This window comes from Glossina fuscipes, unplaced genomic scaffold (genome assembly GCF_014805625.2).
Source record: "Glossina fuscipes isolate IAEA_lab_2018 unplaced genomic scaffold, Yale_Gfus_2 28, whole genome shotgun sequence".
NCBI lineage: Eukaryota > Metazoa > Arthropoda > Insecta > Diptera > Glossinidae > Glossina > Glossina fuscipes.
In genome coordinates, this window is record NW_023998423.1 from 6,615,978 (window position 1) to 6,639,312 (window position 23,335).

The 23,335-nt window shown below is 34.6% G+C and overlaps 4 protein-coding genes across 5 annotated transcripts; 1 reads left to right on the top strand and 3 right to left on the bottom strand.

Moving 5' to 3' along the window:
* Positions 1–35: 35 nt before the first annotated feature.
* On the bottom strand, positions 36–4,464 carry LOC119636357 (chromatin-remodeling complex ATPase chain Iswi). The gene is made up of 6 exons (XM_038031668.1): positions 4,320–4,464; positions 3,993–4,195; positions 3,659–3,913; positions 1,476–3,594; positions 1,255–1,415; positions 36–1,076 (listed from the first exon to the last, which is right to left on the bottom strand). The coding sequence occupies exons 1-6, from the start codon at positions 4,371–4,373 to the stop codon at positions 821–823; spliced, it is 3,048 nt and encodes a 1,015-aa protein (XP_037887596.1). The 5' UTR covers positions 4,374–4,464; the 3' UTR covers positions 36–820.
* A 1,962-nt stretch (positions 4,465–6,426) lies between these two features.
* LOC119636359 (probable asparagine--tRNA ligase, mitochondrial) lies at positions 6,427–8,113 on the top strand. Its single transcript, XM_038031671.1, has 4 exons — positions 6,427–6,601; positions 6,684–6,891; positions 6,964–7,190; positions 7,243–8,113. Exons 1-4 carry the CDS (start codon positions 6,512–6,514, stop codon positions 8,101–8,103), a joined length of 1,386 nt encoding a protein of 461 aa, XP_037887599.1. The 5' UTR covers positions 6,427–6,511; the 3' UTR covers positions 8,104–8,113.
* A 1,278-nt stretch (positions 8,114–9,391) lies between these two features.
* On the bottom strand, positions 9,392–11,928 carry LOC119636358 (chromatin-remodeling complex ATPase chain Iswi-like). The gene is made up of 4 exons (XM_038031669.1): positions 11,833–11,928; positions 11,544–11,749; positions 11,255–11,473; positions 9,392–11,191 (listed from the first exon to the last, which is right to left on the bottom strand). The coding sequence occupies exons 1-4, from the start codon at positions 11,887–11,889 to the stop codon at positions 9,571–9,573; spliced, it is 2,103 nt and encodes a 700-aa protein (XP_037887597.1). The 5' UTR covers positions 11,890–11,928; the 3' UTR covers positions 9,392–9,570.
* A 4,186-nt stretch (positions 11,929–16,114) lies between these two features.
* On the bottom strand, positions 16,115–18,249 carry LOC119636742 (protein preli-like). Of its 2 annotated transcripts, none has more exons than XM_038032322.1 (4): positions 17,864–18,249; positions 17,350–17,472; positions 17,076–17,289; positions 16,115–17,010 (listed from the first exon to the last, which is right to left on the bottom strand). In XM_038032322.1, exons 2-4 carry the CDS (start codon positions 17,445–17,447, stop codon positions 16,609–16,611), a joined length of 714 nt encoding a protein of 237 aa, XP_037888250.1. In that variant the 5' UTR covers positions 17,448–17,472; positions 17,864–18,249; the 3' UTR covers positions 16,115–16,608. The 2 variants fall into 2 exon arrangements, with proteins under 2 accessions (XP_037888250.1, XP_037888249.1); XM_038032321.1 differs by having other exon boundaries at positions 16,119–17,010; positions 17,869–18,248.
* Between the last annotated feature and the right edge of the window lie 5,086 nt (positions 18,250–23,335).

Here is a 23,335-nt window from a genome sequence, read left to right on the forward strand (position 1 = left end):
TAGCACTGCTTAGTTATCTTATTTAGTTATCTAAGAAAAAGTCTTATGCAATGGATGGCGAGAGCGTGTCTTTAAACGAAAGTTCATTTGCAAAATATTTTTACAAATCTGATGGCAGCAGAAGCTGTAAGTCTTTTGAGAGGTTTATTAAGATTCAATATAAAAATCTCTAGGAAGATGCGATCAAAGTTTTTTGATAAATGCAAATTCGTGATAAAATTAACTAAAGCAAAATGATCAATGATCAACCTTTGACTAAAATAAATAGTTGAGTGAAACTAAAAAAAATTTACCACATGTCCGATTCGAAAAGAATGAATAAATTAATATTTCTCACATTTATTAAGTATGTATTTTTTTCTTTGAAGAGAAGTGAAAATATTGAGACAGAAATAAACTTAATGGCCTAAAGTCTAATCAAATGTTTGATGAAAGGAAAACGATATGTGCTTAAGAAATATGTTTTTTTTTTTTTTTAAGTAAAAAGTAAATACATAATATATGAATAATGAATGATTTTTTTAATATTAAGATTTTACGTAAAGTACACACAAATAAGTAATGCCTCATTTCTTCGGTTGCTGTTCGGATGTTTCATATAGCTGCTTAATAGGGACCATTTGGCGCAGACCAAATTCATGGCCATTTTTCAAAAAAAAAAAATCAACCTTATTTTTATATACTGAATTTTCAACTTTTTCAAGCGTTTCAATTAATTAAATTTATATAAAAACTAAACGTGTACTCAAAGATTGGGTCATGTTTGTCAACTTAATATTTAAAGGTAAGCATTTAGGATTAATCATTTTAATCAAGTTTCTTATTTTTTCTTTTTCTTAGCATTCTTTTCATTTGTAAGCATATCAGTTTTTCGTTTCTGATTAGCTTTAGTTTGTTGGGTTGTAGCCTGTGCCCCGGAATTTTTAGCAGCCTTCTTTTTCTTCTCCTGCCGTTCTTTTTCCTCCAATTCGAGATTCTCTCGTTCAATTAGCGTAATCAACGTGTTACAGCGTCGTTGCAATTCTAAAGCGGTACGCGACTTTATAAACCAATCGAACCGAAATTGTGGAGATGCTCTATCAAAATATATAAGTAAAGTTTTACTTTTCACGGTGATTCAGCTGCTAAACATAATTAATTAATTATAATAATTTGAGCATCAATTTATATAATGCTTGAATGCCAAATTGAAGAATTATTTACTCAGCCTTTAAGAAGCCTTTCTTTAGCTAATAAATGTATATTTGCACTCACCTTATAGCGGCACGTAGCTCCTCGTAAACATTTTCCTTATCAAAACCTAGCTTGTGCAGCATGCATACCAAAAATCGATCTTCAATTTCGGTGTAATTTTTGCCCTTATTATTTCCATATTGTAGACGCAACTGATGGAATGGTGCTCGATAACGTGACATCTGCATTTTTCAAAAAGAAATATTTAAAATACACTTATTTTATATTTAAAAATTTCCGACCTTTTGATCTAATGCTTTTTTAATGGATAAGCGCCGTTGAATTTTAGCTTCACCACGCTCAATTTGCCCCATAATACGTTCAATGTCTTGCAATTCATGGCAACGTTCCCAGAAAACCGCATTATATTCGATAACTTCCTCAGGTGTCTTACCTTCAACATCCTTGGCTATGTTTTCAATATCGTCACGACCATATTTTTCGTTAGCCTTAATAAATTGATTAAAATCACGTTTAGTCCACGTAGTGAAACCCTGCGTAAGCAAAGCCTCTTTTTCGGTCATCTCCTCTTCAGTCAAAGGTTCAGCCTCATCAATTTTACGTTGCTCTTCCCTTTGCACTTTGGAAGCTTCCGAGCCTAACTCGGGATTTTTCGGTACTTTATAGCCCACGGTTTTACGAAAATAGTATATCTCTTGATCGAGTAGTTCAAATAAACGGGGCGGAAAGAATTGGAAGTCTTGGACAATTGGTTGTTTTGGCGGTCTTGGCGCTTTGGGAGCCTTGGGTTCTGAAACTCTTAAAGCTTCGCGAAAATAGGCATCAACGGCATAATTAGCCTTCCGTTCACGTTTAGGTGGCTCGATCCAATTGCCCAAAGCATTTAGCTTATGTTTTTCACGATAATCTTCGCCTTCAAATTGATACACCGAAGTGGAAGCACCAGCTTCACCATTTGTATCCATTGTGAATGTACGTAATGAGCTCTCTCCTAATGAGTCTAGTTTAGCCTTTTCCTCTGCAGTTTTAGCTTCTCCTCTCTCCAATATAGTGTCAATATCTTCATCAGTAAGCTCAGAATCCTTGGAGGCAAAAACATGATTCGCGCCGAAGCGTATGATATTTAACATTTCATCTTTATTCAACTGGTTTCCAGAATTGTTAACCAGGCGTCCTTGTTGTATAACCAGTTTATCTAAACGCAATTTTATCTCGGCCCTTTCGACTATTTTTTCTTCTACTGTGTTCTCCGTAATGAAGCGAAAAACACGCACTTGTTTCTTTTGACCAATGCGATGAGCGCGATCCATTGCCTGCAAGTCCATTTGGGGATTCCAATCAGAATCGTAGATGATGACCACATCGGCTGTGGCTAAATTTATACCTAAACCACCGGCACGAGTCGACAACATGAAAATGAATTTGGTACTATTGTCCATATTATAATCTTGAATTTGGCGATTTCGATCTTCATGGGGAGTCTGTCCGTCCAAACGACAATATTGATAATTACGCCACAAACAATAATCTTCTAATATATCCAACATTCTAGTCATTTGGGAAAATATTAAAACCCGCGAGCCTTGAGCCTGTAGTTTTGGCAACAATTTATCAAGAATAACCATTTTACCAGAATTATTAACCAAATGAGTATCGGTAGTGTAAGGTGGACCGGGCTCAGCCCCATCGAACAAATAAGGATGGTTGGTACATTTACGCAGCTGCATTAAAATATTTTGTAATCGCATCTTTTCCATCTTACCAGCTCCATTAACAATGTCGATATCTTTCATCAACACTTTAGTATACCATTCTCTCTGCATTTTCGAAAGTCCTACAAATATTTTAATTTCTTTTTTCGGTTTCAACCTCTTCTCGACTTCCGATTTCAAGCGTCTCAAGAGAAAAGGTTTCAAAACAGCATGTAAACGCTGAATTAAAGCATCATCACCTAAACACGTATTAGTGTTAAACCATGAATCGAAATCTTCAGAGGAATTAAAGACATCAGGCAATAAGAAATTCAGCAGAGCCCACAGCTCGTGCAAATTATTCTGCAAAGGCGTGCCCGTAATCAACAAACGATTTGCAGTTTTAAATTCGCGCAATATTTCTGATAACTTGGATTTTTCATTTTTTATACGATGAGCTTCGTCGATAACCATGTAACGCCAATTAAACTTTTTGAAAACTGATTTTTCACGTATACACATTTCATACGAAGTGACGCATACATCCCATTCACCTGGCAACAAAATGTCTCTAATGAAAGTATTTCGTGCATCTTGATCACCGATAAGGCAAACAGCACGAAGGGAAGGACACCATTTTTTGAATTCATTCACCCAGTTTTGAAGAGTGGATTTTGGTACAACCACAATATGTGGGCCGGCTTGATTCCTATAAAATTAGTATAATGATTTCATTACATGTTACAATTTTTAAATAGAATTATCAGACGTACTTGAAATGTTTCAAATATCCTAACAGGGAAATCGTTTGCAATGTTTTACCCAAACCCATTTCATCAGCCAGTATTCCATTGATGCCATTTTCGTATAAGGAAATCATCCAATTTAAGCCACGTACCTGGTAGTCGCGCAGCTCGCCATTCTTAATATAACTGGGTGATGCTTCGAAACGAAATAACTCTTTTGTTTGCGTATCTTCCGCCAGAAGTTCTTCATCTTCCTCTTGTTCTGTCTTGCGATGACGATGACTGAAGCCAACAACAAAAACCACAAATATATAATGAATAAAATTAAGTACAACGTTCTAATAAATTTATGAACACTTACTCAGTATTTGAAGGTTCTTTAATCTTTTTGGGTCTCCCCTTCGGTTTTGTAGGGCTTTTTGCACTGTTAGTCATAAAATGTGTGAATATTTCAGTCTGCTTCAATAGAAAATCAAACCGTTTGCTACGATCAGTTTCAATTTTATTATCAAACTCGACTTCCTTTTCTGCCGAGGAGGAAGTATTTTCTGAATTGGTTTCATTCTAAGTGAAAAATGTAAACAGAAATTAAAAGCCGGAAAAATATTAGAACACAGCTGGCCAATCGGCGTCTTTTTCTTGGGCAAGTTCGATGCTTTGTTTTACGAACCACAAAAAATTTTCTTACCGAATTTTCCTCGTTACCCTCAAGCTCCTCAGTTTTTCCTTCATCTTTAGACATGTTTTCTTAATTATTTACTATCTTCTTTTTTTAATTTCAAAATACTTTCATGAATTTAATTACTTTCTTCCTTAGACAGCACAAACCAACTCGCACACTTGCACAATTTTTTGTGAAAAGTGCAGAGATACCGTAACATTCACTTATTTTCGAATTGTTATTAGTAAGTATAAGACGGCATTGGGGATTTAATTTAAATATTAAGGAATCAACCAACAATCTGTCATATCAGGTCAGCGGCCGTATATTTTAGCAGCCTTACTCTATACCTATAAATTGTAATTTCTCTTAGAAGTGCAAGATAGGTAGAGTATATTGTAATTTCTCTTAGAAGTGCAAGATAGGTAGAGTATATTTTTCCCTGTGTTATTCTCGCCTTAATCCCCCACTCTGTCTTGTAAACAACGCATGATTTTTTTTTAAATTTCATTCTTTACAAACAAATTCAGCTTAAGTGATAACAGAGAAAACTAAAGGGGCTAACACAATGCGGCATATTTTCGTTTTCAGGTTAAAAGCTCCCAAGTGGCCAACACTATGTACCCGCCCTATCATATAACTTTACATTAAAAGAAATAAAAATTGGTGAATACAATCAATCGGGACAAAACCTTTATATCTCGAATGGCTAAGTTTGCTTCTCCAAAGTTTGTTAGGTATCTGGAATACACCGTTCGAAGACACACTTTCATGGCGGCGAGCACGGTTAGTCCGGCATTCAGCAGTTTGCCTGTCTAGATCGGTCACGATAGCTCGGGCAGGACACAGCGCACTTGCTTTGCGTGGCGGTCTGAATGGACGATACACAAGATTAATGTAAAAGCAAATCAAATTTTTGATTGATTACAGAGATGGACGTAAACATAGGCTTCACTAACGCAATTAAATAAAGTAAATGAATTATTTTAGGGAGCTGAAGAAATGGCGTATCATTCCTATTGTCGAGTTGGGAGTTAACTTTTTACAGAACTTTATGGGAACTGACAAATCATATGGGCTTGGACGTGTACATACAAAAACAGAAAGAAAACAACTCACAAAAAGAAAAAAAAAGCAATTTGTTTTAAAGTTAGAGACCATTTAAATAATTTATATTTATCTTACACCAATCATGCATTATTTTGTACGAAATGAAAAAAACCAATAAAGACTATTTTTTTTAAAGTTAAAAAATGTCCATCAATTTGTTATTTGTTTGTAGTGTCCAAATTATGAATTAAGATGTACAACAAAGGTCTCCCGATGGTGGCTGTGCTTGCGGTTGCTAAATTTTTCCACATGAATCCGCATGTTTTGTAAATAAATTTGCGCACATTTGAAAAATCCATTTTAACTGAAAGAGAGATATTTTAGGCACTATCACCATGGGAAGTCATAATTCATTCGAATGAATTTAAATATATCTCTCATAAAGAAATACTTACACAAGCGAATTGAACTTTTATGAAGCTGCTCTTCGAAAAATTCATATAACAAATCAAAACCGCCCGATTTCATCCTTACAGTTTCTTGAAATTTTTCATAGTCATTTAGATACATTTGCTAAAACAATGTCGTAAAACACTCCGTCACATCACGTGGTTCTAAAAATTGGTCATTCGCTTAATTTTTTTATCTAATCAATCTTCTTTCTTTTGTTTGCTTTTATATTAATTTCTGTATTGTTATTTTTTTATAAACTCGTTGTTTACGTTTACGTTGTTTTTTCTTTTCTTAGTTCTAAAACCATACGCTTTTGTTTATTCTTTCCGATAAAACAAGTCGGTAGAGCGGCTGTTCAGCACTTGCGTCTTTTTAACGCGAACACGAAAATAATGCCTCTTTACATCAACTCTCTAAGGATCATTTTTCTTCGTTTCTTATATCATTAATTAATCAAAAATTTAATTTGGTTTCGCGTTAACTTTTTTACCGGATTTCCTTATATCTTCTTATCAAATAATACGGTAACTCGGTTTGGCATTGTGCTTACCACTTGGGTCTTATCATCCCAAAAATCGGAATAACGCATTATTTTGTGAAGACCCTAGAATCACATGCAATAGAAATTGAACATGGCATCAAAAACTATAATGGGAAAGTCAGCTGGTTAATTTAGGCAGTAGAAGGAATCGAGTTAAATTTATCAATTTTGCAAAATGTTGTTAATGAAAAGATTTTGTTGTGGCTTTCAACGCATCAATGCTATTACAAAAACAAGGCAGCCCGGTGATACTTTGGAAGTGAGAGTACGTCATTGAATTAAACTATTTCTTATTGTCAAAAAAAAAAAAAGGTTTTATCTGGCAGCATTACTTTGTATTTACATAGGGTTGGATCAAAAGTGTAAGGCGCTTAAAGAACAATGTATTTTTTGATATCAGCGACGGTTCTACAATGCAAAAATTTCAAATTGTTGTTCCAAAAAGTGAACAATTGAAAACCATATCTGCCGGCAATTTGGTGAAAGTTGTGGGTCAATTGCAAGTGGCACCGCAAGGTCACTACGAATTGCATGCTAACAGCTTGGAAACTATAGGTGTAAATATTAACTAAAATTGCAAGATCTAAATCAAAAACATTGAAATTTCGATAATGGGAAAACTTTTAGCGGAAGGAAACTTAAATTCTGGATATCCCTTTTCTCCAAAACAGCAACATGACCCAGAATATGTCAGAGAATATTTGCATTTAAGGTCTCGCACTAGTTGTACGGCAGCAATTATGCGTTTAAGACATAAAGCTCAAATGGCGTTGCACGAGTTTATGGACAAACATGATTTTATACATATCAACACGCCCATACTAACTACTAATGACTGCGAAGGCGCTGGAGAAGTAGGATATAATGTAAACTAGAGTAACATATAACGAGTAATTCTTCTTTCAGGTCTTTACGGTGCAACCCGACTCCAATGAACTCCTTAAACAAATGTCACGTCCTTCTGTTCCTTTAAATCAAAGTTATTTTGATTCCAAAGTTTATCTCAGCGTTTCAGGTCAACTGCATTTAGAATCCATGTCTTATGGTTTGGGCAATACATACACAATAAGCCCCGCATTTAGAGCGGAAAACTGCAAATCTCCTTTACATTTGTCTGAATTTTACATGTTTGAAGCTGAATTGGTATTTATAGAAAATCTCGAGGAACTTTGCCGTTTCATTGAAAAAATGATTAAAAGCGTGACAAATGACATTCTAAAATCTAGTGAGGCTGATATTCAATACTGTCAAAATCAGACTGTGAGAGAAAACTTTAATCTTCAGTGGCTACGAGATGCTTGGCCAATATTAAGCTATAATGAAGCTTCTGATATAATCCTTCGAAATAAAGAAAAATTCAAGACTGCTGTTAAATCTAATGAAGGCTTTTCGAAGGAACAAGAACTATTTTTAGTCGACTACTGTAAGGCTCCCGTATTTGTGGTGAACTGGCCAGCCGCCCAGAAGCCCTTTTATATGAAAATTTCACGCGAAGATCCTTCAAAAGTACATGCTTTAGACTTGCTTATGCCGGTGGTAGCAGAACTATGCGGAGGTAGTTTGCGCGAATGTGACGTAAATCGATTGCAGGAACATCCCCATTTCCCTGAAGGCTTAGAATGGTATCTGGAATTGCGAAAGTTTGGAGGTTTACCGACCGGAGGTTTTGGGATGGGATTTGAGCGCTTTCTGCAATTACTAACTGGAGTGAAAAATATTAGAGACGTTATACCATTTCCTAGATATCCTCATAGTTGTAAAATGTAAAAAAATAAAGTTCAAATTAAATGCTAATTCAATTTAGAAAGTATATCTTAGTAATTGGCTACTACCTTGCAAGCTTGCTTTATCGTTAATGCTCTAAATGCTCAAGGCAGTATCTCTTATGTTTTTGGTGTCGATAGAAGCGGTGCCTTTTTTTACTTCTAATTACAGTCAAAAAAGTATATATTGCGACTAAAATTTTCAATAAAGAATTTTTTTATTTTTCGCCTGGTCGGCTGAGTGGGTGAAGGGTCTCGATTACTCAATGACCGGGGCGATGAAATCCTTTTCCTTGAATGCCCTAGAGGCGCTATTGCTTTAGAAAACGAGACTTGCCTGAGTGCACGTAGACTGTCGAATATCGGCAAATTAAAAATGGGAAATCTGGGGCATCCTAGGTGTATTAAAAAACGTCATGGACGGGCAAACTTTTGCACTCTGCACTCTGGGTGGGATTAAGGGATTGGTATACCGACGGTTCAAAATCGGAAAATGCAAATCTTGGGCTGCGGTTTGTTGCCCGACTTTTCAGAAAGCCGTATATAGGCTGAATGTTTAAGAAGACAGAGTGGATCTGCATTTACTCAGTCAAGTCCGTAAAGGGGAGAATGATAACATCTAGGCTTGTGTTGGAGTGCCATCAAACACTGAAAGAGCTAGGCAGACGCGATCATGTGCACCTAATATAGGTGCCTGGCCATTCGGGTGTTGAGGGTAACGAAAGGATTAACTATCTGGTCAATAAAAGAGCCCGAGGGATCATGTTAGGTCTCGAAGCTGTCTGTGGCGTACCAAGGAGTTATATTAACAGGCTGCCGTCGCTATGGGCACAGGGGGAAATCGGATAAAAAGTAAAATGCACTGAATATGCACATGTGATTTGACAACCGAAGAAGATAACTATTTTTTTATAAAATAATCAATAAATTATTATTAATGTTATATTTAATTTAGCCAAAGAAATAAATTCTAAAACTAAAGCACTATCATTTAAAGCTATCGACCTCATTGAAGACGCTGCCGCATGTATAGCTCAAATGAAGATACATTATCAGCCTAAAAATGGGTTACTTTTAAAATGATTATGGTAGACACCGCGATTACTTCTTTCTTAATAATATTAGCGATATATATATCAAATAAAGAACTTGATGAGTAGAATGCGAAAAGCATTTGTAATAAAGATTTGATATAATAATAGTATATAAAAAACAAAAAATTAACATTTTAAATATAATGAGATAAAATAACAAAAATATAAACAATAAAATGAAATTTATAAGAATCCATTAGAAATAAGTGACAATGTTTTAAAAATGGCATAGTTTTTGCTACTGATTTATGTTATTTGTAGTTCTTCTATAGTTAGCGCGGTTGTTCAAAAGGGTCGTATGGAACTACCTATGGACTGTGAATTGCCCTACAAAAGTATTGTCGCGTGCAAAATGAGCTTAGCACTAAGAAGTCCTTTTAGCGAATTTTTCGTTTTTTGCTTCCAACGTTATTCTCTTTATTAGCAAATACATCAGATTTACGTTTGTGACCATTAGTTTGTTGGGTTCTAGCTGACGTTTCAGAACTTCTAGTCGTCCTATTCCGTTCTCTTTTTTTCTTTGCGAAATCCTCCTGATCAATCATTGTGACTTGCCCTTGCGGCTTCAAAATACCAGAAGAGCTTTCGGTCAGCGTATCTAGTTGGAGCGTATCTTCACCAGTCTTAATATCGATCCTCGCAAGGAGAGCATCAATGTCGTCGTCAGTGAATTCAGACTCTTTAAGAGCGGAAATATGGTTCGCACCAAAGCGCATTATTTCTATTATTTCGTCTTTTTTCAAACTATGGCCAGCACTGCCACGCAGAAGTCCTTCTTGTATAACTAATTTGTCTAAACGCAACTTTGCCTCCGCCCTTTCGACTATTTTTTCTTCTACCGTGTTCTCCGTAATGAACCGAAAAACACGTACTTGTTTCTTTTGGCCAATGCGATGAGCGCGATCCATTGCCTGCAAGTCCATTTGGGGATTCCAATCTGAATCGTAGATGATGACCACATCGGCTGTGGCCAAATTTATGCCTAAACCACCGGCACGAGTCGACAACATGAAAATGAATTTGGTACTGTTGTCCATATTATAATCTTGAATTTGGCGATTTCGATCTTCATGGGGAGTCTGTCCGTCCAAACGACAATATTGATAATTACGCCACAAACAATAATCTTCTAATATATCCAACATTCTAGTCATTTGGGAAAATATTAAAACCCGCGAGCCTTGAGCCTGTAGTTTTGGCAACAATTTATCAAGAATAACCATTTTACCAGAATTATTAACCAAATGAGTATCGGTAGTGTAAGGTGGACCGGGTTCAGCCCCATCGAATAAATAAGGATGATTGGTACATTTGCGTAGCTGCATTAAAGTATTCAACAATCTCATCTTTACCATCATACCTACTCCATTAATAATGTCAAAATCCTTCATCAATATTTTAGTATACCATTCCCTCTGCATTTTCGAAAGGCCTACAGATATTTTAATTTCGTTTTTCGGCTTTAGCCCATTTTCCACTTCTAATTTCAAGCGTCTCAAGAGGAAAGGTTTCAATACGGCATGTAAACGCTGTATTAAAGCATTATCACCTAAACACGTATTAGTGTTAAACCATGAATCGAAATCTTCAGAGGAATTAAAGACATCAGGCAACAAAAAATTCAGCAAAGCCCACAATTCATGCGAGTTATTTTGAAAAGGTGTGCCCGTTATCAATAAGCGACTTTGTGTTTTAAATTCACGCAACGTTTCTGATAACTTGGATTTTTCATTTTTTATACGATGCGCTTCGTCGATAATCATGTAACGCCAATTAAACTTTTTGAAAACTGATTTTTCACGTATACACATTTCATACGAAGTGACGCATACATCCCATTCACCTGGCAACAGAAGTTTTTTTAGCAAAACCTGGCGCTCATCCTTTTGACCTATCAGGCAAACGACGTCTAAAGATGGACACCATTTCTCGAATTCATTCAACCAACTTTGAAGAGTCGATTTGGGTGCGACAACAATGTGAGGGCCGCCTTGATTCCTGCAAAAATGAATGCAATTATTCAGTCATTTGCGACAGTGTTACGTTCAATTTTAAACCTACTTGACATGTTTCAAATAGCCCAACATCGAAATCGTTTGCAAGGTTTTACCTAAACCCATTTCGTCAGCCAGTATGCCATTGATGCCATTTTCGTATAAGGAAATCATCCAATTTAGACCACGTATTTGATAGTCGCGCAATTCGCCATTTTTAATATATGGCGGTGAATTTTGGAAATTGAATAACTGTTTGATTTTCTTTTCTGTTCGTTCCTGATGCCTATATCAAGAAAGAAGCGTACGCATGTCGAAAAGTTAAATTTGTATTAGCGTGTTTAATAAAGGCTTACTCTACTACACTTGGGGATTGTTTGTCTTTTTTTTGTTTTCCCTTTGATTTTGTAGGATTTTTCACATTGTTACTCATAAAATGCGTAAATATTTCAGTTTGTTTCAATAAAAATTCAAAGCGCTTGCTACGATCAGCCTCTATTTTGCTTTTAAACTCCAATTGGTCCACGGCTGAAGAAGAGGTATTGCCTGAATTAATTCCATTCTGATTGCAATAAAGAAAGTAAAGAATAACGTGGAATACTTTAAAACAATTCACGCAAATACTTTTGTAAAAATTAATCTCACCAAATCTTCCTCATCTGTGCCAATGTCCATTTCTTTCCCACTTCGATATACTTCCATTTTGCGATTATTTATTTGAAAAAAATTTACCGCGAATTCTTCCTTATAAATGTAATGATGCCAACGCCTTTAAATAGAGGTTAAAAAGGAAAAAACGCGTTTTCATGTGACGAAATAACAAAACTTTAAAGTTGGCAAAGCATAGTGCATACTGTGCTGCAAAACACTGCGGCTGTAGCAAAGTATAGAGTTTGAAAAACTGAAAATTTTGTTTACTAATTACTAGTGATTAATAAAACGGACAATTTTTTAACGTTTATCAAATAACCGTATATTATAAACAGACATGCCTTACGTAGGCATACACAAGCAAATTATTTTTTCACAGTTGGTGCATGATCGACGATGCAAAACAGTAATTGTTTTAGGGCTTAAGCAATTACCTGATATTCGAAAGCGTAAAAGTTGATTTCAAAGTTTATTAAATCTCTTAAAATATAGCCAAAATTGAAAATTAATGAATGTTTTGAAAAACTTTTGAAAGAAAAAGCATAAATTTTTGTTTCCTCTTTTTCTTTTTGATCAATAAAAACAGATTCAAACAAGGCAAAGATTTTAAAATTCAAATCAACGTAAAGTTGCTCATATACAACAAAGTATTTGGAAATCAATTTTTTTGCTGACATGTGCGAAAATATGGAGTAGTATTCGGGAAAATTTCTGCAACTGGCTTACCTTGCCCCTTTATTTCCATATTCGCTTAATTGTACCTATATCTTTGTAGATATCAGGTATTTGCAAAAACTTTGATCACTTCTTCACTTGAAAAGGGTATTTTTTGTGGAAAATTGCTACTATTTATATTAATCAAAATAGTTTTCATCATTTTTTACAACATTTTACAATATTTTTGGCAACATGGCGATCTCATGTCGGAAGAACTTAAGTTGATATGGCAGCGATCAACTCACCAACCCATTTTCGCATTTCTTCAACTTTGCGAATCACGTGCCAGCCAAGACATACTGTATCAATATGAACAACTGGTAATCAGGAGGCGTCATGTCTGATGAGTAAGCTGGGTATGGTAGAATTTTCCTTTCAAACTGCAATAGTGCATCTTGGGAAACTCTTGCAACAAGTGGCCAAAAATGGCATTTTCAGCCAGTTCGTGTCGCCACTTTTAAACCTTTCAACCCAAAACCAACAACCCAAACCCAAAACCATTCAAACATTCTCAATTGTATGGAATCTTTATACAAATTACTGAGAACATATGCGCTTATTCTCGCATCGATGGCTTTTTTATAAAGAGACCTGTTGAATGATTGAGAACGAATATGCGCTCATTTTCTAAAGGCGTACAATACATGTAAAGAAATTTATTCAACAATTGGGTTATCATAGAGCAGCACCACCATAAGCCTCTGAACGTGTTTGGTGGGTTTCGGGAGTCGATTTCTTCCAAGACAGAGTGGCAGACACACAGGCGGACGGACAGACTGACTGACTGACTGAATAAATGACATCCCGACAGACAAACTGACTGACTGACTGACTTGCAAACAGACAGGAAGACTGAATGACTGACTGAGTGACTGAAATTTGGAGGAAGAAGTATTTTGAGGTTCACATGATGAGCGTCGGCGTACGCGGCATGAATCTATACTATTAAATGGCTACCTGTTATTTTATACAGAGGAATCATCGAACTTAACCGTTACATACAAAGAATTTACATTTCTTTATTATTTTCCCTGTAGAAGTCAATGATCAAAATTTTTACAAACCCCTAATAAGTTTCATTGCAAAAATGTATGTAATGTATTGTACAAACATATACTGCAATTAAAGAAGACGATTTTTATTAAGATGATTTTTATTAAATTGCAATGCAAATTTTTTTTCGTTTTCTTTCTGCCGTCGCATTGGCAATTTACGTGGCGAAAGAAAGCTCTTATTTCAATAGATATCCTCCTTGTAAACGCGTTATGTTTTTCTTCTATGCATACAATGAATAGCATTAGTTTGCAGCGATGGGTTAGAAGGATCAAAAATAAACGTGGAGCCCTTGAACTTTTCGCACATGAAATTCGTATGTAGTAGTTTATATAAATCTACAAACATTATTTTCTCCTTAGTTAATATCTAATAATAAATTGATTCGTTCTTTCTAGGCTGATAATAAAGCCTATTCCTTAGATAAAAATGAACAGCAAGATAAAATGGATAAACTCAGCAAAAGGTGATCTTAGTCGCCAAATGCAAGAGCTACTAGCAATATGTTGGTGCCCGTGGCACAGAGTTTAGTTGGATTTATATTAATGCCTGGAGTCTAGCGTTTTACTGGTAAATTGGAAGATACATTTTAGTTGAATTCATCTATATTTGATTTTTCCTGTTAGATACAACATATAACAACAGCTGTTTGAAGGCTTGAGGCCAGTTAATGTATTACTTGTTAAGATTAGTTTGGTTGTTGTCTTTATTATAATTAAAATTAAGTAATGTATTCTAAATTAAATAGATTATCAGAAATATTCTATAATTTAAGCGAATTTTCATCTACGGTTTACAGTCATTTGCAATCGTCAACAAGTTTCACTAGTTTTTACCATAAGATAAATAGCGCAATAGGCACTTTAAGCAATATTAATGTCCAATAACAGTAAGGGAACCGCTGCAATTGTTTACATTAACATTTACTAAAATATGGAGTTTTTACCAGAATTTCCGACATACGTTAACAGAAACGAAGTGTTGCAATTTATTGTAAACAATTCCTCCTGACACTTTTATATATATTGCACCGGTCTTCTTCTTGATGCTTATAAATATATTGTGCCGGTCTTCTTCTTAATGCTTATAAATATATTGTACCGGTCTTCTTCTTCCTCGTAGCTAAACTACACCACGTGAACAATCGCTTAATTTCATGTCACGGCAAGCAGTTCCTTTCGGTTTTAAAACGTATGCCGGTGTTACTTCTGAAGTCGAAGTCTATTACTTTGAATTTTTTTTTTTTTTTTTAAGTAAGCTAGAGCGACTTCTATGATCATATTTGATTCCGGAAAAGCATGTGAGAGACCACACTAGAGGACTCAAAAACATTACCAAAAATTTAAAGCCTAGAACGTTCGTAAAAGTCTAAAAGCAAACCAAGCAATCTCCCTGCCTACGAGACTTTTCGAGCCTCTTCGCGTCATCCAGATTACAGCGCTCTTGTAGCTTCTCCAAAAAAAAGCCTAAAGCTGTTAAGATTATAAATACAATGTAAAACACAAATTTTTTATGAAAATTTTTAACCGAAATTCTTCTTGCCTTGTCTTCTTGCTTAGGTAAAAAAACACAGTAAACTTAATATGGTACAAAATCTTCGTTTTCCCAAAATCAGTGATTTAAGGGACCTCTATCCCTACTTCGTAAACTATTTTATTGCACTTCCAACACTTTTCGGGCTTTTTCTTTTCTAAGCTTTCCAAAAAAAAGTTATTAAGATTGAAAGATATATTTCTCCATTCAACGTTCATTTCACCGTTGCATCGATTATGTAGTTTTATGTAACAAGCAAAAAAAAAAAAAAATTTAGTGCCGTGATAATACTTGAAAGTGATTTCTTTAGCAATTTCTTTGCAAGCTAGCAGAACCAAGTCCATCTAACCCTTCATTCTTGTAATGTGATTTTGGTGTTTTCGGTATCAGTGGTCGTAGCATTAGATAGGAGAATTGAAACTGGCTCTTTATTATTCCTTAGCACACTCCATATTCGTTCCTGTTTTTTTTGTCACGACCTGATGGATTAATTTTTTCGTAATACTACCAACGACATGGTTATCAAATATACTGCTCCGGAAGTACGCACACAAGTGGGATAATTTGCTTATTTTTATAATTGACTGGTTAGCATCGCAATGTTTTGCTAATGAGTTATTTGCATGAAGATGGATTACATTATCTTGGACAGGCGCGCACAACATAAACAGTCCAAACATAACATCAACAATACTAATAAAAAACGTAGGAAATATTTTTTTCGTGCTAGTTGGGTTGAAAATTGGGGGTTACATATATTACAAGTTGCCTAAGGGTATAAATATTTTAAAACAAGACGAAAGCTGACCCCCTCGTTACAGAGCCCTTTTATGTTTAAAAATGAAGCTGTACAAAACGCCTTCCATTTTCTTCGCAGTTCTATTTTAAAGACAATTGAAAGATTCCAGTCGTAGTTCCATAACGCATTTAAATTTACTTGTATATACATTGATACATAATATATGAAATATATATATATATATCGATTACGGATTGTAAGAGTATGTTGTTCTAATTTCTTTTACAACGATAACAATATTGTTAAATAGATTTTTACAAAATAATATGAGAAGAATTAATTCTAATTTACAATCGAGTGTATACAATAACACGTGCTCGGAAAAGGGAGAGGCGAATTTATAAATTGCAGACATGGGAAAGGAATTTTTTTTATATAAACTATATATTTGGAATGAAGACAACAAACACTGTAATAATAATTCAAAGCAAATGAATTTAAATTTTTTGGATTAAATGTTTTATGGAATTATAGGCAGATGAAAAGAGTAATCCCACATCTTTAATAGCATCCGCAGTACATTTATCAAAAAGTGGAAGTCAAACAGTGCATTTATTCCAACTGCCCCAAAAACTTTTTCTCTTAATACGTAACAGCAGCTTTCTTTTAAACCGGGTAACTACGCTACTGTGTTAATCATTACTTCAGGGAGGTTTATTCGTATCCAATCAGTTTTTTATGGAAAACATCTGAGCTATTTTGCTAGCCTGACATTTTAGGAAATCATAACTTTGTTTCACACCCTTTTTAAATGATTCTGCTTTACTGACAGTCTGCGCTGGATGATGGTGCTGCTGTTGCTGCTGTTCAAGATTGGATTTTGTCGTGATAGATAGAACTGCCGGCGTTGGACTTCGAACGAGAGCGACATGTTTGTGATTAGGAAACATATTACATAAAACAAAATTGAAACCATTGGCAGTTTTTAGGCAATTCGACTTAAATCGTTCGACACCAAAAGCTCTTATAGCCCGGGAGAAGCCAAAAACTTGTGAACTAATGTAAGCATGACGAATAGCTAAGGTGCGCCCGTCCTTCTGCTCGGTATATTCGACAATTTCATCAACTTTCTGTAAGAAAAATTTGTTATTCCCCGGTTTACAATGCTTTGAAGCGATTGAAGTGAAAAACATACCATAATTTTTTTCATGCCAATGTTTCGCGTGAATGTGGTTAAAGTTTTGTTCTTCGGATCCAAAATAGAATCTTCAATTATTTTAATTGGAGTATTTTTATAAAAACGTTCACCCCATTTAGGCACATGATTAGTTTTAGAGAGTATACGCCGCGAATACAGCTTACCGTCACGCACTTCCCGAGAAATTGTGTCTTCTGTTAATACATGATTACTAAAAAACTCCACTACTTATAAGCAGTTCTTAATACTGGAAGAAATAAAGAAAACCTACCTGGAGGGATTGGGATAACGATTCCAAAATGCCTGCACCACTTGCTTCCATGAATAGTCAAACACAGTTTCAGTGCAGCAATGGGATGAAACAACCATAATTTATGCAAGATCTTCAAAATGTCTGCAAATAACAGGTATTAATATAATTTTATAAACAATGTTCGGGCAACATCAGTTCATTAACACTTTATTATCTGTCCAAACACAAAGCGAAACTGTTTTTGTTTTACATAACAATAACCCTGAATTGAAATAAATCCAATAAATGGCTAAAAATAGATTTAGATGTAGGTTATAACAATCATATCATGGTAATATATAATTTAATACAAATGTTTTCGAAAAGAAATGGCATGGAAATACCTAGAAAAGTATCTTAAGGTGTGATAACAAAAGTCCAAAAGTATCTTTGGCTACATATAATATTGACGCTTCTGGAGAAAAAAGCCTTTCAAAGTTCTCGTAAGTTTTTTCCAATAAAAAAAAAATTGATTCACTTCCCCTTGCGTTACCTTACCAGTGTTTTTGAAATTATACTTTTACAGCCGTTCTTTTCAGCTTTTTCAGCTTAGTGTTATTATATTTTTCCGTTTGTTTTGTAAGGTCTTTCTTCTCGAATCGAATTTTTTCTTTAATCACGAACTCCAAGAATTATATTACACAATCGAAACGTAACGCCATGCAGCCAATCTTCGGCGGAGTTATATCCTTTAAAATCGTTCGAATGCAATTACTCCGGGTTAAAGGAATTTTTCCGCTGTATTCATTAAATTTTAATTTAAAAATTATACATTTTTATTTTTAATATCGTTCCAATTAAATTTAAAATATTTTTATTCCGCGAATTAATGTCACGACAGAAAACTTCTGTCGAAAATTTTTTTATAATTTGCTTTTGCTTTGTTTCCATAACATATTAGAGATGAGACAATTGTTTAATTGTATCGATATCATAGCAGTGACTAAGCTGCCTATTCGAATTTCAAGTTAATTATAAAGGTTTTTGTGAAGCTTAAGATAAATTTTGTACACGTTATATGAACACTTTTTTGATCGATCCTTGAGATAATTACTTAGTAGTACGTAGCAAAATTGATTTAGTGATATCTACCCACCTAAGTGCGTGTTCAAATTTGTTTCGAAATTAAACTCGATCTGAAATATTTATTTTCTTTTCATTTTTGATAGATGAATTTCCGAAAAACAGTGCAAATTAGTCATAAATCATTATCTCAAAATTTACGTGTTTTAAATGTTTCATTCCAGCCTGCAGATTCGGCCATAACAATCAAAAAAGCTTAATAAAATTATAATTATAAGTATCTACATTGAATCATCGTATATTAAATGTACTTTGAACTGTTTTTTAATCGAATGTGATGATGTGTGGTTATGACAGGTTTGTAGAGCGTATTAGTTTGGTTATGACAGGTTGGGAGAAGGTATTAGTGTGATTATGACAGGTTGGTGGAAGGTATTTTGATCATAATTCATGCAAGTGTGGTATGATTGGTCTGTAGAAGCTAATTGTTTTATATGAACTTCAAAGCAAATCCAATTCAAAAGCAATTAGGAAGACATCTAATAAGGAATCCATTATAAGCATTGAAATTAAACCAAAGCAAAACTCAAAATTATTGAATAAAATTTTCAAATAAACCTATTAAATAAAATTTTAGTTATCGAAAATCCAAAAATAATTTATAGTTATCAAATATTTAAAGTGTAAAAAATTTTTAGTGCATTTTTAAAAAAAAATATATTTGCATTAACTGGTAAGTGGGTTTGTTATTACTTATAAATCATTCTTTATAAAGGAGACCCATCTGAAATGCTGCTAGTTTCGTTGGTGTCTCCGTATGAAATCATATATTGTTTTATTCAGTAATGAAATTTTAGAATAGGTTTTTGCATTTAGTCAAATTTTTTTTTGGTTTACATTTTTAATATTTGCGGTATACAAACAAGAAGGTGCTCCGCCATATTGTGTTTGAAGTTTGCAGACCAAAAAGTTACATTTAACTGCAGAAAAATACCCTGCACATTGTTTGTGAAAAAAATTGTACAGACACATGTGCACACATATATAGTAAAATATTTTACATTATTTTAATATTTTTTCATATTTATTGAAGCAATTTTTATTTATAAGCAAATATCAATTGATATACTCGTATTCCATTTCTTTTTTACTCTTTCATATCACATCTTAAGGCCACAATTCCTTGCGCTATTCTTATTAAATTATAATAACTAAATCTCTATTGATATACTCATGTTACTCATGTCACATGCAAACAAGCTCGAAATCACAGTCTAAAAAGAATTACTTTTAAATTTGTTGTTGGTTGTACATTTGTGCATAGAAGAAGTAGTAGTAGTAACCATTTGTAGCTAGGTTAATAACGTTGCCAGGTTGTATCATCTCGATCGTTTCTTTTAGTCTAAAAATTTATATCATTAGTCTAAAAATGTAATTCATTTGTCTAAAAATATCTTGTGTTCATTTAAAGTTTACAAGGTGTAAATAAATATATTTGTATATATATTCAAGTGGTTTAGGTTTCTTATAAACTTTGCATAATTAATTATCTCATATAAATCGTAATTAGAAAATTGTCCGTTATTAGTAAAAAATGCCTTTTTTGTAATCGTTCGTTTTGTGTGTATGTATTCCCAACGATTTGCTGTGAACAACAGATGAATAGCTTCGTAGGATATCTGTTTTTTATTAGTGAGATAAGAATTCATTGTTTGACCAATATTTGATTTACGTTCCTGAAATCGTTTGACCGCGATCTGGAGAAACTCATCTAGTAGACGATTATTTGCCAGAGCGATCACATCCCTCAAAAACAATAACAATCCCTCGTTTACTGGCTGAGCTCGTACCCATGCCGTTTTATTTATTTTTATTAATTAATTTTAAGATTTACTTAAGAGTCAATTGAACTCGACTGCCATTTTGTTTTAGTTGAGTTTCTTGTATAGGTGGAATAAAATAAATAAATAAATAAATTTCTTCCTTTTTTTTTTGGGGGCAGCTGTAGGGAAACCTTTGATTTATGAAAAGAGAATATTTCGTTTACCTTATAATACAATACAGTTTTATATATTCGATCTGCTACTGTTAAATCTGAGTAGGTGATAAGATTTCGAAAGATGGTCCTATATTTAATTTTTGAATAGACAATTATTTATTTTTAATTGGTTTATTTTGTTTTTCAAACATTTTCAGGTTCTATAATTAATACATATATATATTTTATACGTATTTATTATTACTTATTGTTTTAATTCATTTAATTTAAGTATATATGGCCAACATAGCAAACGAAATTTTTAGTCAGTTGTTGAGGGAGCACCCCAAATTGTGGGGTGATAAACGAAGGAGGACTTGCATGGTAGAATGCAAGAGACTGGCAGATAGGCTGACGGAGACAACGGGGCGGTTAGTGACAGAACAGACAGTTTCACAAAAAATTAGAGCAATTAGACGTTACTTGAGGGATTTAAATAGCAGTAGAAGTAGCAAAATCTCAAAGTTGGGAGATTACATATGGTATGCTAGGGAATTGGGATTGACGAGGGCGGAGGAAAGACTGACAGATCAATTGTACCGGGGAACTGGGCATACAATAATTATCAAGGAGGAATTAGAAGAGAATATAGAAGAAAGTTTAGGAGAGACCACAACACGGACAAGGCCATCAAGCCCAGTACGTATAATAGAAGACGACGGTCCCACCACATCAAAGGAGGCGTCACTTGCCCGCCAAATCGAAGAGCTAAAGCAAGAACTAGCCGAAGTGAGAAGAAGTAAAGATCGCCAAATCGAACAGCTAAAGGAAGAATTAACCGAAGTGAGCAGAAGTAAAGATCGCCAAATCGAACAGCTAAAAGAAGAACTAGCCGAAGTGAGGAGAAGTAAAGATCGCCAAATTGAACAACTGCGAGCAGAACTGGCCGCAGTGCAAAGGCCAAGAAGTTCAGGAGGTTCTTAAAGATGTCGTAAGCAAGTTAAGCGCTTACGACAAAATCGTACAGATTAGTTTCGACGAGGTCTACACCAGTAAACAGTTAAGCTACAGCTGACCTGAAGATAAGATGATCGGCTGCGGAATATCATCCAAAAGGAAAAAGGTGGAGTGCGTCACAGTACTGATGTTCTCCGCGCGGAGCTTGCTAAATCTATTTAACGTTATCCTAAGCGCAAAACCGATAACCAACCATATAGGTAAGCCCAGCGAATTATGCAACGCAATAAAACTGCAGAGGAGATCAGACTAGATGTCCGAGCTGTCGTCTGCGACAGAGCGTCGCCCAATAAGGATAGGGTGAAACGCTTCTTCAATGGCGTTTATCAATTCAAAAAGGCAGACGGCAGCACGAAACCTATATTGCTCCTCTACGACTACATCCATTTGCTCCAATCATACAAAAGAAAATCACAAGATGACAATACCGTAAACTTCGGCATACAATCACAAATTACAAGAAGAAACAGGCCGAAATCATATTTCTGACGACGAAGAAACGTAGTGCAGACCTTATCATCCCCACGAAGTTGCGCTGAGATGATAAAATTTTGCAGTAATATAACACCAGCGTCATTGCAAGCGGATGTGAACACCTTCGCCCCAGGCGAGGAAAGTAATATTGCCGAGCGAACTTTAAATTTATATGAAATGCTAACAACTGTAACGAACGTCTTCCTTCGAAGTTCAATTACGACCAACACTTGGGAAAACCTAAAACAAAAATTGGAACCCGCTAAAGAGTACCTTAATGCGGCCACTCATTGGGAACAATTAGACGTCGACGCTTTGACGACAATACATAATTTTATCAGGCTAATGGACGACCTGATCCTGGCTTACCTTGGCATCCAGATAGAATCATGCAGAGTAAGCCAAGATCTTCTGGAGCGTTTTTTCGTTAACATGGCAGTAAGTAAGAAAAAACGTACGAGACCTTCGCACCATATCCTAAAATTGTACAAAAGATTAAAACGTCGACAAATATTAGCATGGATTCAGAATGGATTTCCACCTCCAGATGACTACCAGCTAATCGATCAATTGAATTATGACATAGAAGAAAAGTCCAAGGAGGCGTTTCAACCATTCGAGCTCGATGGAGAAGTGTCCACTAACTTGACGACAGTTCAACTAGAAAACAAAAATGATAGTTACCTGCGTCTTGTTACCGGTTACTGTATCAGACGATGTATACATGACCAAATAAATTTGCTTCGATTGCCATAGAGATTTGGTAGCAAGCGAAGGACAATTTTGCGAGGCAATAAATGGAGTGCTAATGGCCAAAGATACGAAAAACAACTTGCTGTACATATCAAAATATCTAAATCCAGCGTGGCCAAAAGGCTTTGTCAACGAGATGTTTGACAAAGCGTACTACTTGTTTGACGCAAGCTTGACGGCACCCGAAATAGGCAAGAGAATACAAGCCACAATCGTGGCACGAGTTGAGTTCTTCGCAAATGGAGGTTCATGCTCCAGTGGAGAATAAATTTGCTGGGGTATATATTAAATCTATTGCTGAACGAAAACTCTTGGAGAGAACCGAAACACAAAAACATTCCATCGTTCTAAGGAAAATCGGGCCCCAAAAGCAGTAAAGTAATTTAATTACAATATATTTTCACTGATGTATTACTTATTTGCGTTTTTTCTTTCTTTTATTTTAGATTAAAAAGGTCCAACACAAAAAATATGAAATAAGGAAAATCGGGCTCCAAAAGAGTAGTAAAGTCAATTTAACTCAAATATTTTGCAAATATGGTAAGTTTGTGGTAATCTTTGTATATACTATGTTTTAATTACAAAATTTTCTTTTGCAGATATTATATTTATTATTATTTATTATTATTATTTATTATTATTATATTTATTTTTTATAATTATTGTTATTGTATTATTATTGTAGTATTATTATTTTCTTATCAATGTATATATATTTTT

What these genes read in the sequence shown, in the direction of transcription:
- LOC119636742 (XM_038032322.1), bottom strand. Translation starts at nt 17,447, where the DNA reads ATGGTTGTTTCATCCCATTGCTGCACTGAAACTGTGTTTGACTATTCA. An exon ending in CGTTATCCCAATCCCTCCAG is followed by an intron (nt 17,290 to 17,349) that starts GTAGGTTTTCTT and finishes GGAGTTTTTTAG; the next exon opens with TAATCATGTATTAACAGAAG. An exon ending in TTGGCATGAAAAAAATTATG is followed by an intron (nt 17,011 to 17,075) that starts GTATGTTTTTCA and finishes TTTTTCTTACAG; the next exon opens with AAAGTTGATGAAATTGTCGA.
- LOC119636359 (XM_038031671.1), top strand. Translation starts at nt 6,512, where the DNA reads ATGTTGTTAATGAAAAGATTTTGTTGTGGCTTTCAACGCATCAATGCT. An exon ending in TAACAGCTTGGAAACTATAG is followed by an intron (nt 6,892 to 6,963) that starts GTGTAAATATTA and finishes GAAAACTTTTAG; the next exon opens with CGGAAGGAAACTTAAATTCT. An exon ending in ACTGCGAAGGCGCTGGAGAA is followed by an intron (nt 7,191 to 7,242) that starts GTAGGATATAAT and finishes TTCTTCTTTCAG; the next exon opens with GTCTTTACGGTGCAACCCGA.
- LOC119636358 (XM_038031669.1), bottom strand. Translation starts at nt 11,889, where the DNA reads ATGGAAGTATATCGAAGTGGGAAAGAAATGGACATTGGCACAGATGAG. An exon ending in GCACAGATGAGGAAGATTTG is followed by an intron (nt 11,750 to 11,832) that starts GTGAGATTAATT and finishes TATTGCAATCAG; the next exon opens with AATGGAATTAATTCAGGCAA. An exon ending in CAATCCCCAAGTGTAGTAGA is followed by an intron (nt 11,474 to 11,543) that starts GTAAGCCTTTAT and finishes TTCTTGATATAG; the next exon opens with GCATCAGGAACGAACAGAAA.
- LOC119636357 (XM_038031668.1), bottom strand. Translation starts at nt 4,373, where the DNA reads ATGTCTAAAGATGAAGGAAAAACTGAGGAGCTTGAGGGTAACGAGGAA. An exon ending in AAAGAACCTTCAAATACTGA is followed by an intron (nt 3,914 to 3,992) that starts GTAAGTGTTCAT and finishes TGTTGGCTTCAG; the next exon opens with TCATCGTCATCGCAAGACAG. An exon ending in GAGCTACGTGCCGCTATAAG is followed by an intron (nt 1,077 to 1,254) that starts GTGAGTGCAAAT and finishes ATATTTTGATAG; the next exon opens with AGCATCTCCACAATTTCGGT.